Here is a 14,705-nt window from a genome sequence, read left to right as displayed (position 1 = left end):
GGAACCATTCTGCCTGAGGCCACAGAGGGGCTATCAAAGTCATCCTGAGACCCTGTGAACTCATTAGCCTGTTCAGAACATAATGGAGGGAAGGCATACACCTCCAGGTTGTCCCAGGGATGTTGGAATGCGTCCTCTGCCAATGCTAAAGGATCTGGGACCACTGAACAGAATATCTCCAGCTTCCTGTTGAAGCGAGTCGCAAAAAGGTCCAGCATGGGTCTCCCCCAAACCTGGAAAAGCTTGTCTGCTACCACTTGATGAAGGGATCACGGTGCCTAGGATCTGATCCCGATGACTGAGTCTGTCTGCGACCACATTCCGTTTGCCTGGGAGCTCTACCAAATTGCTGACTGCCCATTGGTGAACCTCGATGGTCAAGGCGTATAGTTGACATGAAACCATGCCTCCCCGCTTGTTCACATAGGCTACCACCGCGGTGTTGTCCGACACGAGAATGACAGAATGACCTTCTACCTTCTCCCGAAACTCCTTCAGACCCAGGAAGGCTGCCTTCAACTCCAAGACGTTGATATGTTACTACTTGTCCTCCAAACTCCAAACGCCTGAAGCGATGAGGCCGCCTAAATGAGCCCCCCAACCTGCGAGGGAGGCGTCTGAGAACAGAAGGAAGTCTGGTTTAAGAGAACGCAGAGGGACACCCTTCAACAGATTCTGGTTGTCCAACCACCAACGAAGGTCTTCTCTCACTTCCAGAGACAGAGGAACCATTAACAGGGGTGAGTCCCCTGCCGGAGACCAGAATTCTTCCAGTCTCCACTGCAGAGACCGAAGATGAAGACGCCCATGAGGGGTCACCTTCTCCAGGGAAGACAGCATGGGCCCAACTTAACATGAGAGAGAAGACCCTTGTGAACACCTGAGGGGCTGTCATCAGCCTAAAGCACAAGACCTTGAACTCGAAGACCTTGTCCCCAAGAGAGAAGCAAAGGAACTTCCTGGACGTCAGATGAACGGATTTGGAAGTAGTATGACTGCACTTCCTCCCGAAGAGCCAAGAACTTCAGAGAATCTGGAGGATATGTCTTCCTGAGCTGCAGCTTGTCTGACAGAGGAGGAGAGAAGTCGAATGGCAGTAAGTGTCCCACCCGAAGGACATCTACCACCCACTTCTCCGCCCCATAACTCTGCCACTTGGCCCAATGGCCAGCCAGGCAACCCCCCTCCCATGGCGCAGGAGAGGGAGAGGCAGAGGCGCCTAACCTACCGACGACCCGCTTTACCTCTGCCCCTTGGGGCCCTTCATGGCTTAAAGGAACGAGAGCGAAAGGGGCGTGGCTCCTCTGACCTAGGCTGAGTCGGACGGGAAGGCCCTGCCGAACTCGAATTCCTCGATGGTCTACCAGGCGACGATCTCCTTGAGTGCTGCTGGACAGGGGGAGGAGGAGGAGCCGGACGTCTCCGAGGACGAGACTCTGACTTAGACACAGCCTGGTGCACCAGTCTGTCTTTGGTGTCAGCCCGGCGCCGGTCTATCGCATTCTCAAGTTCTGTCCGAGACTCCAACAGATCTCCATTCCTCAATGCCAGCAAGGACTCCGTGCCACCTGATCTCTCCATCCTAGACAAAGCTGCGTCTCTTCTAATCGGAAGGTTAGCCCATAAATTAGCACTGAGGTGAGCCATATACAAACATGCCTTGCCCCCGGACTGCAACAGACTGGCAAGCGAGGATGCACTCACCAACCCTTCCGGGGACCTGTCAGAAGCTATCTTGGCAATGACCACAGACCAGAAGTCCAGCCAAGAAACCATCTGCAACATTTGGAGGCTGCCGTAAATTCCAATGCTGAGGCATCTTGCGGAGATAAGGATGGAGCCACCGACCTCACCTGCTCCAAAGTCAATCCAGGCTTCAGGCAAACGACGTCTGGGTTAAGATGGTGCAACATCAAAAATGCAGAGTTCGTAGCATAGTACTTCCTATGTCTCGTGTGAGGCGGGGGTAGTAGATTGGCAGAGCCCCTAGAGCGAAGTGAACCGTCCCAGTCCGAAACAGAGGCATTAACCTTATGCAAAACCGACTGGACATGCCCCAACAAGGGAAGCTGAAGAGATGATTTGGGATCCTGCGTAGCTCTCACCAAGGCTTCCAAGCAAGAAGGAGTGTAAGATGATCGAGCCCGAGTCCTACTTTCCAAATTGTTGAACCCACGAATGAGATCAACAAGTTCCGAAAAGGAAGACAAAAACTCTTACGTGTCTCCCTCCTCCTGCTCTGGCAACAGAGACTGACGATGAGAAGAATGTTTAGGCTCCTTTAAGGCACCTTCCCCATTAAAATTAACGGAAGGATCAGCAGCCAAACAGCCGGAAACACCAACTAACCTGTCTGGGCTGGGTCCACGCGTCGGCTCCCGAGACGAACCCTCTATAACACTAGGAAGATCACTACTTTCTCCACCAACAGATGACTCGTTAATATGTCCGTGAGTGGTCACGGGCATGGCAGACATACGAACATGAGTTGGAGAGGAATCCCGAACACTTGAGATCAAAGGAGAATCCCCCAGAGTCGAACTCTTGGAAGCACCAGTGAGAGGGGCAGGGAAACACTCCTGCTGTACCAACTCTGCGCTCACCACCTTCGATCTCTTAACAAGCGCCTTGAGATCCTTACGGCGACGAATGGGCACTGGAGAAGGAGCACTTGCATCATGTGCACGGACGGGGAGGTTGCAACACGATCGCAATGTGCATGGATGGGGGAGGTTGCAACATGCTCACGATGTGCACGGATGGAGGAGGTTGCAACACGCCCGCGAATCGATGCAGAAGATGAAGCAACCACTTCAGATTACACAAGAGATGATACACTAACACTCTCCGAAACACCAACACTCTCGAGAACACGTCCGCATTGTTCCTCCCTCGTAGGCGAAGAAAGAGCAAAGTCCTTAGCCTTCCAATGCTTGTTACGCCGATGTGACGTAGAGTGGGAAGAGGGGGAGGAAGACAGCATTGGTTTCTTATGCGATCTCTTTGCAGTAGGCGGGGACGAAGCAACGCATTTCCTTCCAGTCCTCCCAATCGACAAGGCAGCCAACTTATCATCCAAAACAGAGTCCAACCTCTTAAGCAATGCCTGGCATATAACCTCAGACTGATCTGCAAGAGAAAACTCCCATGACATGGAAGGGAGATGTAGCGAACTGGGCGGCAGAGATGACGTCATGGCTGAGAGAGGCAGAGCAGAGGAGACGACTGGGAGTGACGTCATTGATGGGAGTGAAGTCACAAGTGGTGATGATGTCACGGCTTCCCCCCAACTTGAAGAAGCGGCACCAGTCACTGGCAGAACAATACAAGATGGCTGACCTCAACTTCCCACGAAGACGAGGCCAGGAGGAGGGGGGATGGCCTGGCCAGCCTGAGGAGGGGGGTAGCGAGCCTCCATAAAGGGTGCTATCCACCCCTCCAAGGACGGAGGACCCCCTTGCCCAAGCATCTTCCAAATTGTCGCCATCTTAGACGCCTCTGACTCTGGAATAAATTAGAATGATGAAAAAGCCTCCCCCTTCCCGGGAATCAAATTAACTCCCAAAGAAGAATGGGTGACATTACAAACATCAGCCTGGTGGCCTCCCGATACTTCCAGAGACGAATCAATGGAAGAAAAGGAAGGAGACACAGGAACAATGCTACTATGGGATGTGAATACTGCAGGAGAAGAAGCATTGGGAAGAGGTGAAAACCATTCCCAAGAAGGAAGAGTCAAAACCCTCCGATGCTCTCTCTTGCTATAAAATGACTTCCACTCTCTTCAGGCCATGCCCGGCATTCCGTGCAAGGATTTGTTTTGGTAAAAAAATTAGAACAGCACCTGCTACACGTGATGTGGGGATCGGTCGCTGTCGAAGGCAAAACACAATAACACTGAAAACCTGGAATTCCGGGGCACACACGTCGATGAGGCCAAGAAGGAGCAGAAGCAGCCATAATATTAGCCAAACACAGACACACACTAAACACAAGCGAAACGGGCAATAAACCAGGTAAAGGCCAAGAGAGGTTAACCACGACTCTCGCCCAGGCGGTTAAAGAAAAGACTGACGCTGTGGTATAGGTGAGTGGCCCTTGACCACTCTTCACCCGATCTACGCATGTGTTGCCAGATATCACAAGATTCCTTGCTTTCATAATTTTTAACCAGATCCAGTTAGGAACTAGAAATTATCCTATTGTTAAGACCGAAGGTTTGTTCGCGTATGAACAAGGTTAATTTAAATCCCCCAAAAATCAAAACAGCACCTTATTTTCACAAACTTCTGACTATTTTCATGCACAATCAAAAAATAATTTACTCATTTACAAAAATTCACTATGAATTTTACAGCTGTCCACTTAACACACAAGTACTCCTCAAACTGTTTCCAAGGTTACTGTCAAAATTAAAAGATGTATCAGGAAATTGACACAAGGACTTTATCCCCTTTGTAAAATTAAAACATCTAATCTAAACTTTGCTATCACCACAGCTACATAAAATACTTACAGTATGAGGTCCATTTCGAAATGCATTTTCAGCCATAAATATTTTTGCATATGTAACAAAGCCAAATCCTCTAGACTTCCTGGCCTTCTTGTCTTCCATAACAACAGCATCAACAAGTTCACCAAATCTTGAAAAGTAATTTCTGAGTGTTGCTGTATCTGTAACACTGTTTAAACCTCCTATGAAGAGTTTGCAGTCACTCTCTTTATCTAAACGGTCTGGATTATCTCTTTGCTCCTGAAAAATTAAATATTTTCATTTAAAATATCACACTTACTAAAAGAATCCATAAAATATTGAAAATGTAATCTGAGTACTATTAAAAACTTTACAAAACAAGGTTGAATATTAAATTCTTATATAAAACAAATTTATTCATATACTTAGGAATTACATAGTTACTACAGTAGTACCTCGAGATACGAAAGGCTCAACTTACGAAAAATCCAAGTTACGAAAGCAAAGACGAAAAATTTTACTGCTCTACATACGAAAAGTTTTCAAGATACGAAAGGTTTCTGAAAGTCCGAGATTCGCCCCATAACAATTTTGAAACTCGCGCCGCACGCCGCCATCTTAGTTATAGTAGACTCGCCATCATCCTCCTGCTCTCCCATTGGTTCCTGATGCTAGCCAAGCCATGAGATCCTTCTCTCTAATTGGACAGCATCCCTCCCGTCATGCATCTTCTATACATACGTACTACATGTTGGCGTGCTTTACCTCGGCCACTTCGCACCCGAAACTTTACCGTACGCAATCGGCATTCGTTCGCTCCAACGATTTCGTTTAGTAACGTAAATTCGTTAGTGATTTCGTTGCAGTACGTACATATTATCGTGTTGTGCTACTTTATCGTGTTGTGAGAACGTAACTTAATTACGTACAGTACATAGAGTCATGGGTCCCAAGAAAGTTGCTGAAGTTCAAAGAAAGAAGAGAATGCTTTCTATGGAGACAAAAATGGAGATAATAAAAAGTATGAAGCTGGCTTGCGGTTGAGTGTGATCGCTAAGGAATACGGCTGAAATCCGTCGACGATAGGCACCATCCTTAAGCAGAAGGAAGCCATCAAAGCAGCTACACCTTCCAAGGGCGTCACTATTTTGTCCAACAAGAGGAGCCATGTGCATAATGAAATGGAAAGGCTGCTTCTTGTATGGATCGAGGACAAAGAAATCGATGGCGATACGATAACCGAGACGGCAATCTGCCACAAGGCCAGCGCTATTTTCGGCGATTTGATTGCCCAAGCCAAAGACGACGGCGGAGAGGGGACATCAACGGCAACCCCAGAGTTCAAGGCTTCTCATAGGTGGTTCGAAAAATTCCGTAAACGGACTGGCATCCATTCGGTGGTGAAGAAATTGAAATTACGTAAACTATAAAAAAGTAAAATGAAATGTAAAAATCAAAAAAAGACAAAATAAATTTTATTTTAAGTTTTTTGTAAAGTTAAGTGTTACAGTTTTGTTAATGTGTTTTGTAAAGTTTAGTTTGTTTTTCTGACATTTTTTTATGTGTTTCGTAAAGTTAAGTGTACGTATCTGCCGTTTGTCCTCCTCCTCCTCCTCTGCCGCCACTTTCGGAGATAGCCTCACTCGAAAGGTAAGCTTCAACATTTTACGTTACAGTAATAATATTTCTTGTACACTAATATACACTTTATTTACAGGTTTGGATTTTTATTCTTAATTTAGGTATTTCATTGTTTATAGGTCAATTTAGCTTTATTATGAAATTTAATGGGGTGTTTTTGGAGGGCTTGGAACGGATTAGCCATTTTACATGTAAAATGTGTTCCAAGATACGAAAAACTCATTATACGAAGGCCGCCTCGGAACGGATTAATTTCGTATCTCGAGGTACTACTGTATTACTTTCATTTATTTTCAGCAGTTTAGACTCAAATTGAGAGGTTAGGACCAACCTAGCAAGCATCAGAAAGGAGGGAGGGAGGGCTCTGATAATTTAATTACTTGGTAAGTATATACAAAAATTTATTTCACTATAAAAATGTCATTATTGTATAAGTAACTTACCAAGTAATTACATAACTGATTCCCACACTGACAGGAAGTGGGATACATGGACATATTCTACTCTAAAGCATTAAGTCATGAAACGAATTAGAAATATGTAGAAAAGCTGCTAGTATTGAAACAATGATTGTCGTTCCTTGTTAGTCATGAGAGCTTGAATTTGAAACTGCCTCTGGTTGGTGCTCAACTTAACCTGTAGTGGTGTGGAAATAAAGGAGGATTGCTTTTACTTAAGGGGAAGCTTTGTGGCAGAGGAGTACTCCGACTGCTACCAAAGCATCAGTAAAAGTAATGCAGCCACAGAACTATCCAATGGCTAGCAGAACTTTCAAGGTGCCCTTGCCCTGGGCACAGTACCACAACAAAAACAGACATATTATGTTGTCACCACTGAAGCAAATCCACAAACCATCCACTAAAAAAGTTTGGTGCTCTCTGTACATTGTACCCTCCCGGCTCCCGTAACTTTGACACTTCACTACAAGGTGAAGGCTTGGATATAGTAAGAGAGAATCCTATGCTTCCTTCCGCGATATATAGTGCTTGAAAGCTAATGAGGTACAGGCTGTTCTAAAAACTTTAGCTTTTGCTAAATGGAAGCAAAAGCTTCTCCTAAATCTGAGTGTCTCAGAAGAATAAAAGTCCATTAGGGTAAAGAGCAAGATGGGTTTATTAGAGGAAAAGACACATACTTTTGGTTTTCTAGGAAATACCAGACCATCCAGCCAGGCAGAGAGCTCTCTACTCCTCCTCAGCACCAGAGAGCACTTTAGGCTCCCATAGAAAGAGCTTATGCTAAACTGTAGTTGTTGTCAGGAGTTCTAATAAGACAGACTAGCTCTTGCTAAAACAACATAGTTCCTGGGCAGTCTTCGAACCTGAACATTAAAAAAGAATGGCAAATCTGTTCTCCTCAAAGCTAGTGCTATTCTCAGAGCAAGAGCTAGTGTCATAGCAAAAGCCGGTGCTGGGCTGTTGTTTGCACCAGGAAATCATGGTGTCAGACTAGCTATGAGCTCGGGTAAAGTTTGGTGCCCGTAGAAGACATTGATGTTCGCAAAACTCTTAAGACGATATCAGGTCCATAACAAACATAAACATCAGTTCGGCAAACCAACACTTACATTATTGTTTGCCATTCGACAAAAAGTAGTTACTCAACTGCAATTTCGCTGTAAAAGTGAACTATTGATGTACTACTCCGGTAATACAAACCAGCAAAAATTGAACAACTGCTGCCAACACCAGATGTTATCACCAGATGTTGCAGAAACAGAATGAGATTGTTTGCCGAGTCGTTTCTAACCCTCTCGCTAGGGGGCGGAGACTGGTGTCACCTACACAATATTGGTGCCGCTATCGCAAAATTTTATTTTAAACTGCTGCAAATAAATGAAACTAATAGCTATGTAATTACTTGATAAGTTAATTATATACAATTAAATATTTGCTTACAAAACTGAAATCCTAAAAAGAACAAAAAATATTTCTTAATTAATATATCTATCCTGTCTACCATACAAAAAGACCAACTTTTCACACTACTAAATCTCCCATCACTAAACAAAGTACATCAAAAACATTAAAACTATCATAAGTTCAAAGATCCTGTTACCAATCATAAATGCGTACTGTATACAGAAGATACATTAGTGGAACAACATTCATTCTTTGATAGCTGTTTAAGATAACAATTAATACAACAAAAACCAGGTATATGTAGACATTTTTAGAGAGCAAATATATAATGCTCTTAATTTAGGTTTTAATACTAGTTCAAGAAATATTGAAATATACATAAACTAAAAAAATATGAGGATGATTAAAGGTATAAAGCCCTATAGGGAAATTGATCAATATAAGACAAGATGCCTCCAAACCCTAATGCAATTCTATTTACAGGAAGTCCCCAGTTATCGGCGGGGGTTCTGTTCCGTGGGGGAGGGGGGCTTACCGATAAGCAAAATCCACCATTAACCAAAACTCGGTGATTTATGGTGCCAAAATGGGGCTTATGGCGCTGATAACTGGTTATTTGCGCCATAAGCACCATTATGGCGCCTCTGTTAGGTATGTTATGGTGCCATAAGGCACCTTATGGCGGCGATAACCAGAACTCGGCTGGTTATGGCGCCATAAATCATCAATTTTATTACGCTAGACAAGCCCCATAAAACCAGATCACAGATAACTGGGGACTGCCTGTATATCGAAGTAAAAAATGAAAACGTAAAACTGTACTCCAACGGATTTTCCCTATAATTTACCTTTTCCCTGTACATGAAAATTGCCACCTACAATTAGCATAATATACAAAATAAGAGAAAAAGCATAAAAGAACAAAAAAAAAACATTAAGGAAACCAAAAATAATAAGCTTAAAATATCAATATCCACTCCATTTTTCTTAATCATCCACAGGTAGGCACCAAATTATGACTCAATGGTGAACATCTATGATACCACCCATGGGAAAATCATGTAATATTATAGTGCATGAATTGTCAAATGTTCATTTTCAAAAATATTGTCTTAGTGACTGTATTCCAAACAAACGCAAAAATGAAAAATTTAAAAAGTAAATTGTATTTTTCCTAACTATACAAACCTGAGGTCCTTTACATTAGTTATTAATTTTGGCAAAGCTGGAAAACGGCCACTAAACTCTTGAACAAGGTGATTAGGCACTAACTACTGTCTGGTAGAATGGGAATACCCACCAATCTGGATGTAAACGTTTCAGATCGAGGTGTGGCATGAGGTGGGCCTAATGTGTAACTCTTTGAACTGACTGGAGTTCTTCACACCTGGGTGACTCTTCCTGGTCGAAAGAGCTAGGAGGGGTAGCCTGCCTCTGACATATTGATTGGAGTACTATAGAAACTGCGGGATCAAATGTCAGACTTCTGGAACTTTACAAATGAGTGAGGAATAGTAACTCATGCGAAGAAAGGCTAGGAAGAATCTTAATAGTCGGAAGCAGTAAGGCTAAGATTCGAAAATGGTTTGTCTTAATGCCATTTCCTCCTTCCTCCCCTTGCTCGAGGAGGGAGAGGGATTGCTTCCATTATTCTAAAAGAAAGTAGAACAGGTGCTTGATGTATAGACTTACCACATCTGACGCCAGTTACAGGAAGTGTAGGTTTGAGTCCTGTTCTCTACCCAAAGGAAGAGAAGTTGGGGGATGTGGAAGGACCAAACTCCCAAGCGAAAGACTAAGGCGAATGTGGGCCTATGTCTTTCGCAACTGAATCGGAAAGAAGCAACTCTTGCGGCTCTGACCAGAGAAAAAGTCCTGTCAATGACACCAACCAGTGAAGATGGCCCCAAACCCTGGAATGTTACAGAGGACTGAAAGAGTTATCCAGCTATTTCTGTCCCTGCTCAGCAAGAAAGCCTATGCTTGCAAGGAAAGCTGGAGTCTTTTAGCCATGAAGACACAGGGATTGTACTGCCTGTGGAACTGCTCTTGTCACTGATACTGAAGGTTGGGTCAGGGAGGAACTCGTCTCATTGCTTTGGAAGCAGAGCTGGCAGGTTGTGCAGTAAGGGAAGTCTTCCGTCATTTATTTTCAATTCGGGAAAAACTATTGAACACCTTACAAATTAGAAAAAATGTAGAGGAGACAAAACCTGTCAAGTTTGTCTGAAAAAGTTATTCTGATTGATCTCAGTGGCCCATGGGTCAGTTGCGATGGAACAGAAGACATACAGACTTCTGCTGTACTGGGTGGTAAACAGAAAGATGATAGAGAGTCTTCAGACATATTTCTGACTGATGTTTCTCGCAAGGGCATGTACAAAGCACGGGACAGGAACCCTAAATGAGAGTCAAATGCCACAAAGAGACCTTGGGTTTCTGTGATGGCAAGACAGAGAGGTTTCTCATTAGTAGTTAACCCTTGACTGAGGAGAAACAATAGTAAGAGGAACAATCTCACAGTGAGGAAAGCAACACTCTCCCCATCATTTGAACCCAGAGGCTGAGTTGCCTGCCAGTACATTTCATTCGGAAACGTGTTCGGCTGATAGTTATCGAGTGCACTACAGTTACACTCGAGTACCTGCATGTTAACCAAAACAGAAGGAAAATTAAACCATCTTGTTTGGTGATAAATGGCATTACTGTGATGTTGCTTAACAACAACAGAGGGTGCCTCAAAATCAAATCCCAAAACTCCCGGGAGAGGAAAGGCTGCCTTGAGTTTCACTGGAAGACAATGGTCCTATAGGTCTGTGTCTATTCAGTCAACGCATCTGATAACAGACGCATGTTGTGAGGAGAATTCATAAGCATATTCAAAGGCTCCTGTTGATCAAGCACTGGCCTAATTCTTTCCTCATTGTTTGAGAGAGAAAATGGATTAGGGACTGGAAGCAAACCACCTTCATTCTCTAATGAAGAGATCGAAGGCGAAGCTGTTCCGAAGGAAGGCTTCTATGGCGACAACAGGACACCGAAAACGACTATCTCTTAGCAGAATTGGCTGTCCCCCAGACGGGAACACCAGAGTAGCGGAAGTTCGATGGAAGATGGCTGAGACCCAGAAGAAAGCAGGTACGTACTTCTGAAGGATACCTACTACCGGGTTTCTGCTATGTCATTAACAAATCCAGAGACTCAACAGATAATTCTTCTTTCAAGTACCAGCAGTAAGAGAACACCAGGTAAGAGCATTCTTTTTATGTCCTTCCTTCTTCCATCTTCCCAACTGGAAAGAAGGTTGAAGGATAAACACATATGTGCACTCTCTCAGAAGAGAAAGAAGAAGGCTGGCTATTTCACAACAGTCCTTCAAAGCCTGAGACTTTTTAGGCCTTGCCCGCAGGACAAGGCAGATGCCTTGCCATATGCCTTGATTACTGTTGTATCTGCCACTCTCTAACAGAGGGACAGAACCAAACAAAGATCTGTTTCCTAGGGGTCGAGAGATCCAAATTAGGACAATGCCTTTTTCTTAACACCAGAATTGCCACAGATTGCCGACTGGTGCTGGATAGCGAAGAAATCTCATAGACTGCCTGGAGGAAAACCATAGTGGTCCTCCAGTATCACTGTTGTTGCGGGAAAGGATACCCTTCATGGTAGTGAGAAACAGTGTGAGACCCAAGACTAACAGCAGAGCACAGGACCCCTTTGAGGAAAAGAAGAATCGCTCCTGTCGTGGTAGCAGAGGGGAAGAAAGCTTGTTTGGGGGTCTCAAAACTCTGAATGAACTCCTTGTCCAGAGAAAAGGTATTCATCTAATCAAGAATGCTCTCACAAGCAAGGAATGCGGTGCCCCTACCAAAACCCTTGTCTCTCCTAGAAGAGCAGGGGCCTTGTGCAGTGAAGGTTATTCACATGGGAAGCTGCAGTCCTATTCCTGAGATCTATGTGCTGACAAATCGGCGCAAAGATCTCTACTAAATGAAAATCAAGGGTATTCATTGCCCAAAGAAAAACCTGAGTTTTTCCGAGGCAAGAAACTCCTGATTTTCTCTCCTTGAAGGGAGATTCAACAGGCCCCAACAAAAACTTTCCTCGACTACTCGAGTGTATGATGGGACAATCCTGGGACTGATCTCGATATACCAACCCTTGTAGCCAAATTCCATAAGAGACAAACTCATCAGAATTCTCTCTGTCAGTCTTGCACCTCTCAGAAGAACTGAGAGGGTCATGAGAACAGGTAAGGTGAAAGGGCATTCTTACCTGTCCTGCTAGAAGAACCAGCAGGAGGGGTAACCGTGGCTTGTCATCAACCTGTGATGATGACAGTACGGGGAAGGAAGGTGCTTATGCCATGGTAAAGAACCAACGTGAGGAGGGCAGAAAGTTTACTTGAACAGAGCTGAGCACTGAAAAAACTCACCAGTCTAGCACTTGTGATTCCAAGGAATTTGAGTCCCTGGCAAAACTCCTCAATCTCGGAAGAATGATCAGCGGTAATGGTCTCCTCTTGGCTTCCTAAGAAACCACACCAGTATCAGACGCAGCCCTCTAAAACTGGGACAGAGAGCCCGGCCTGAAGAGGTCATGCCCTCAAGGCTCCTGAAATGTGAGGCTTTAAAGAAGATTGTGAATTGGTTCTCACCCCCACAAGCAGGAAGAGTCAAAGAGAGAACCCTGGTTCTTTAAAGAGAGGTAGTCCCTTAGGAGTCCGGTAGGAATTCTTAAGGGAATCTGCTCACTGCTTCTCTAAGTGTTTCGTTGAGACCAAGACACCAGGTACTCTCGGTCAGAGACTTAGTGAGCCCTCGAGATTCTCAAAACGTGAGACTCCAGCAAGAATGCGAATCAGCTCCCGCCCTACAAGTGGGAAGAGCCAGCAAGTGAATCCTGCCTCCTTGAAGAGAGGACAGTAGACACCACGTATTTGCGGGGGATGTGTACCAGACCCAATGGCAAATAGTTAAAACCTGTGAATATTTAAAACCCCCCTCTAAAAATGCTTATAGCTGCCTATCTTGAAAGTTCAAATACCAAATATATACCTTAAATAACATCCTACTTCAAATATACCATGAATTACTATCCTATTACTGTATTAATCTGATATTATATTATTAATTAATATAATTTCAGTCATCTTAAACATTTTACCATTAAAAATATAAATGTTCAGCCAATAACAGAGAGAGAGAGAGAGAGAGAGAGAGAGAGAGAGAGAGAGAGAGAGAGAGAGAGAGAGCACTGAATCAGCAAACACCATATATCTGACCATCAAGAGTGAAAATTATGCGAGAGAGAGGAGAGAGAGGAGACGGAAAGGAGGAGACGAAAGATGAGAGAGATGAGAGGAGAGAGCACTGAATCAGCAACACATATATCTGACCGATCAAGAGAAATTATGAAATTATTTCTGAGGACAAAGAATTAATAATGAGAGAGGAGAGAGAGAGAGAGCGAGAGAGAGAGAGAGAGAGGGAGAGAGAGAGAGAGAGAGCACTGAGAAACACCAATAATAGTCAAGAGAAATTAGCTGAGAAAAGAATAATATGGAGAGAGAGAGAGAGCGAGAGAGAGAGAGAGAGAGAGAGAGAGAGAGAGAGAGAGAGAGAGAGAAACTCCTTACGACCCCAACTCCTTCCCCTCCGACAACATGTATATCAAACTGTCATTTACTCCCCAGCCCTTCTGTCTCAAAGTGGATAAAAAGACTGGGAATCACTTTTTCTTTAATTGCTCTTATTAATATTTGAAAATTGGTTAATCATTTATTTATCATACTACAAAACAAATAAACATACAAAAGTAAGAGAGAAAGAGAGAGAGAATTATTATCTTTATTACATATCATTTAATCTTATTAAGCTTACTAATACATTATTAATCAATATTAATATTTGAAAATTTGTAGATCACTTTTGTATCATAAAAATAATCTAGTCATGAAAATAACCATATAAATACACTAATCAGTGAATATTTATCATCAGAAAAACCTCTGAATAGGCTAATTTCCATCGAATAATGAATAGATGTGGTCCAAAGAAAAATCCGCGAATAGGTGAGTCCGCAAATCTCGAGAACGCAACTACAGGAGGTCAACAATAATCCCTTAGTAGTTTGGCAGGCCTTCTTAAGGGAATCTCTTCACTGCTTCTACAGGTGCTCGGTTGAGACTGCAGCACCTAATGCTTAGTCAAGAGACTGAGGCACCTGACCAGGCCCTGGTCAAGCACTGGTGTAGTACTGGCAGGGAGAGCTGGGACACTTGCCTGGCTCTTTCTCATGCCCTGTGCCTTAACTGGGATGGTGAGAGGTCTCTGACACTAGTTCAGGAGGCTCGAGATTTCATAAAAAACTGAGCACTCGGAGGACTCCCCTAGGCCAAGACCCCCAACACAGTACCAGTCTTAGAAGCCGACTTCAAAGAACTGGCAGTGAGAGCGCAAACCAAAGTCTATGTGCCTGAAGGCTCTCGAAACACAAGAACCTGTGAGGTAGGTGATTTGGTTCCCGAACCCAATAACCATAAAAGATAAACTGTTGCACCCTTACAAGTGGAGGGCGTGAGGATGTGATAGGGGCGAATGTTATGCCCTTGGCCACTGACCCCGAGACACACACTGGAGGAAGACAGCCTGCAAGGTTATCACAAATAATGGGTTTGTATATTAATAAATATCAAACACAGTATATTCAGCATTTAAAATATAGTT

General features: G+C 43.9%; 1 protein-coding gene across 5 annotated transcripts in view; it reads right to left on the bottom strand.

Moving 5' to 3' along the window:
- The window catches only part of LOC135197812 (uncharacterized), a 201,516-nt gene that overhangs the window by 132,894 nt on the left and 53,917 nt on the right, over positions 1–14,705 (bottom strand). For all 5 annotated transcript variants that reach the window (XM_064224942.1, XM_064224944.1, XM_064224945.1 and 2 more), the window contains one exon: positions 4,517–4,753. In XM_064224942.1, the coding sequence (XP_064081012.1) occupies positions 4,517–4,753 (237 nt within the window). The remainder of the gene's footprint in view (positions 1–4,516; positions 4,754–14,705) is intronic.

The sequence above is a fragment of the Macrobrachium nipponense genome, chromosome 21 (genome assembly GCF_015104395.2).
Source record: "Macrobrachium nipponense isolate FS-2020 chromosome 21, ASM1510439v2, whole genome shotgun sequence".
Lineage (NCBI taxonomy): Eukaryota > Metazoa > Arthropoda > Malacostraca > Decapoda > Palaemonidae > Macrobrachium > Macrobrachium nipponense.
Note: the sequence above shows the minus strand (reverse complement) of the source record. Positions and strands in the feature narration are given on the sequence as shown.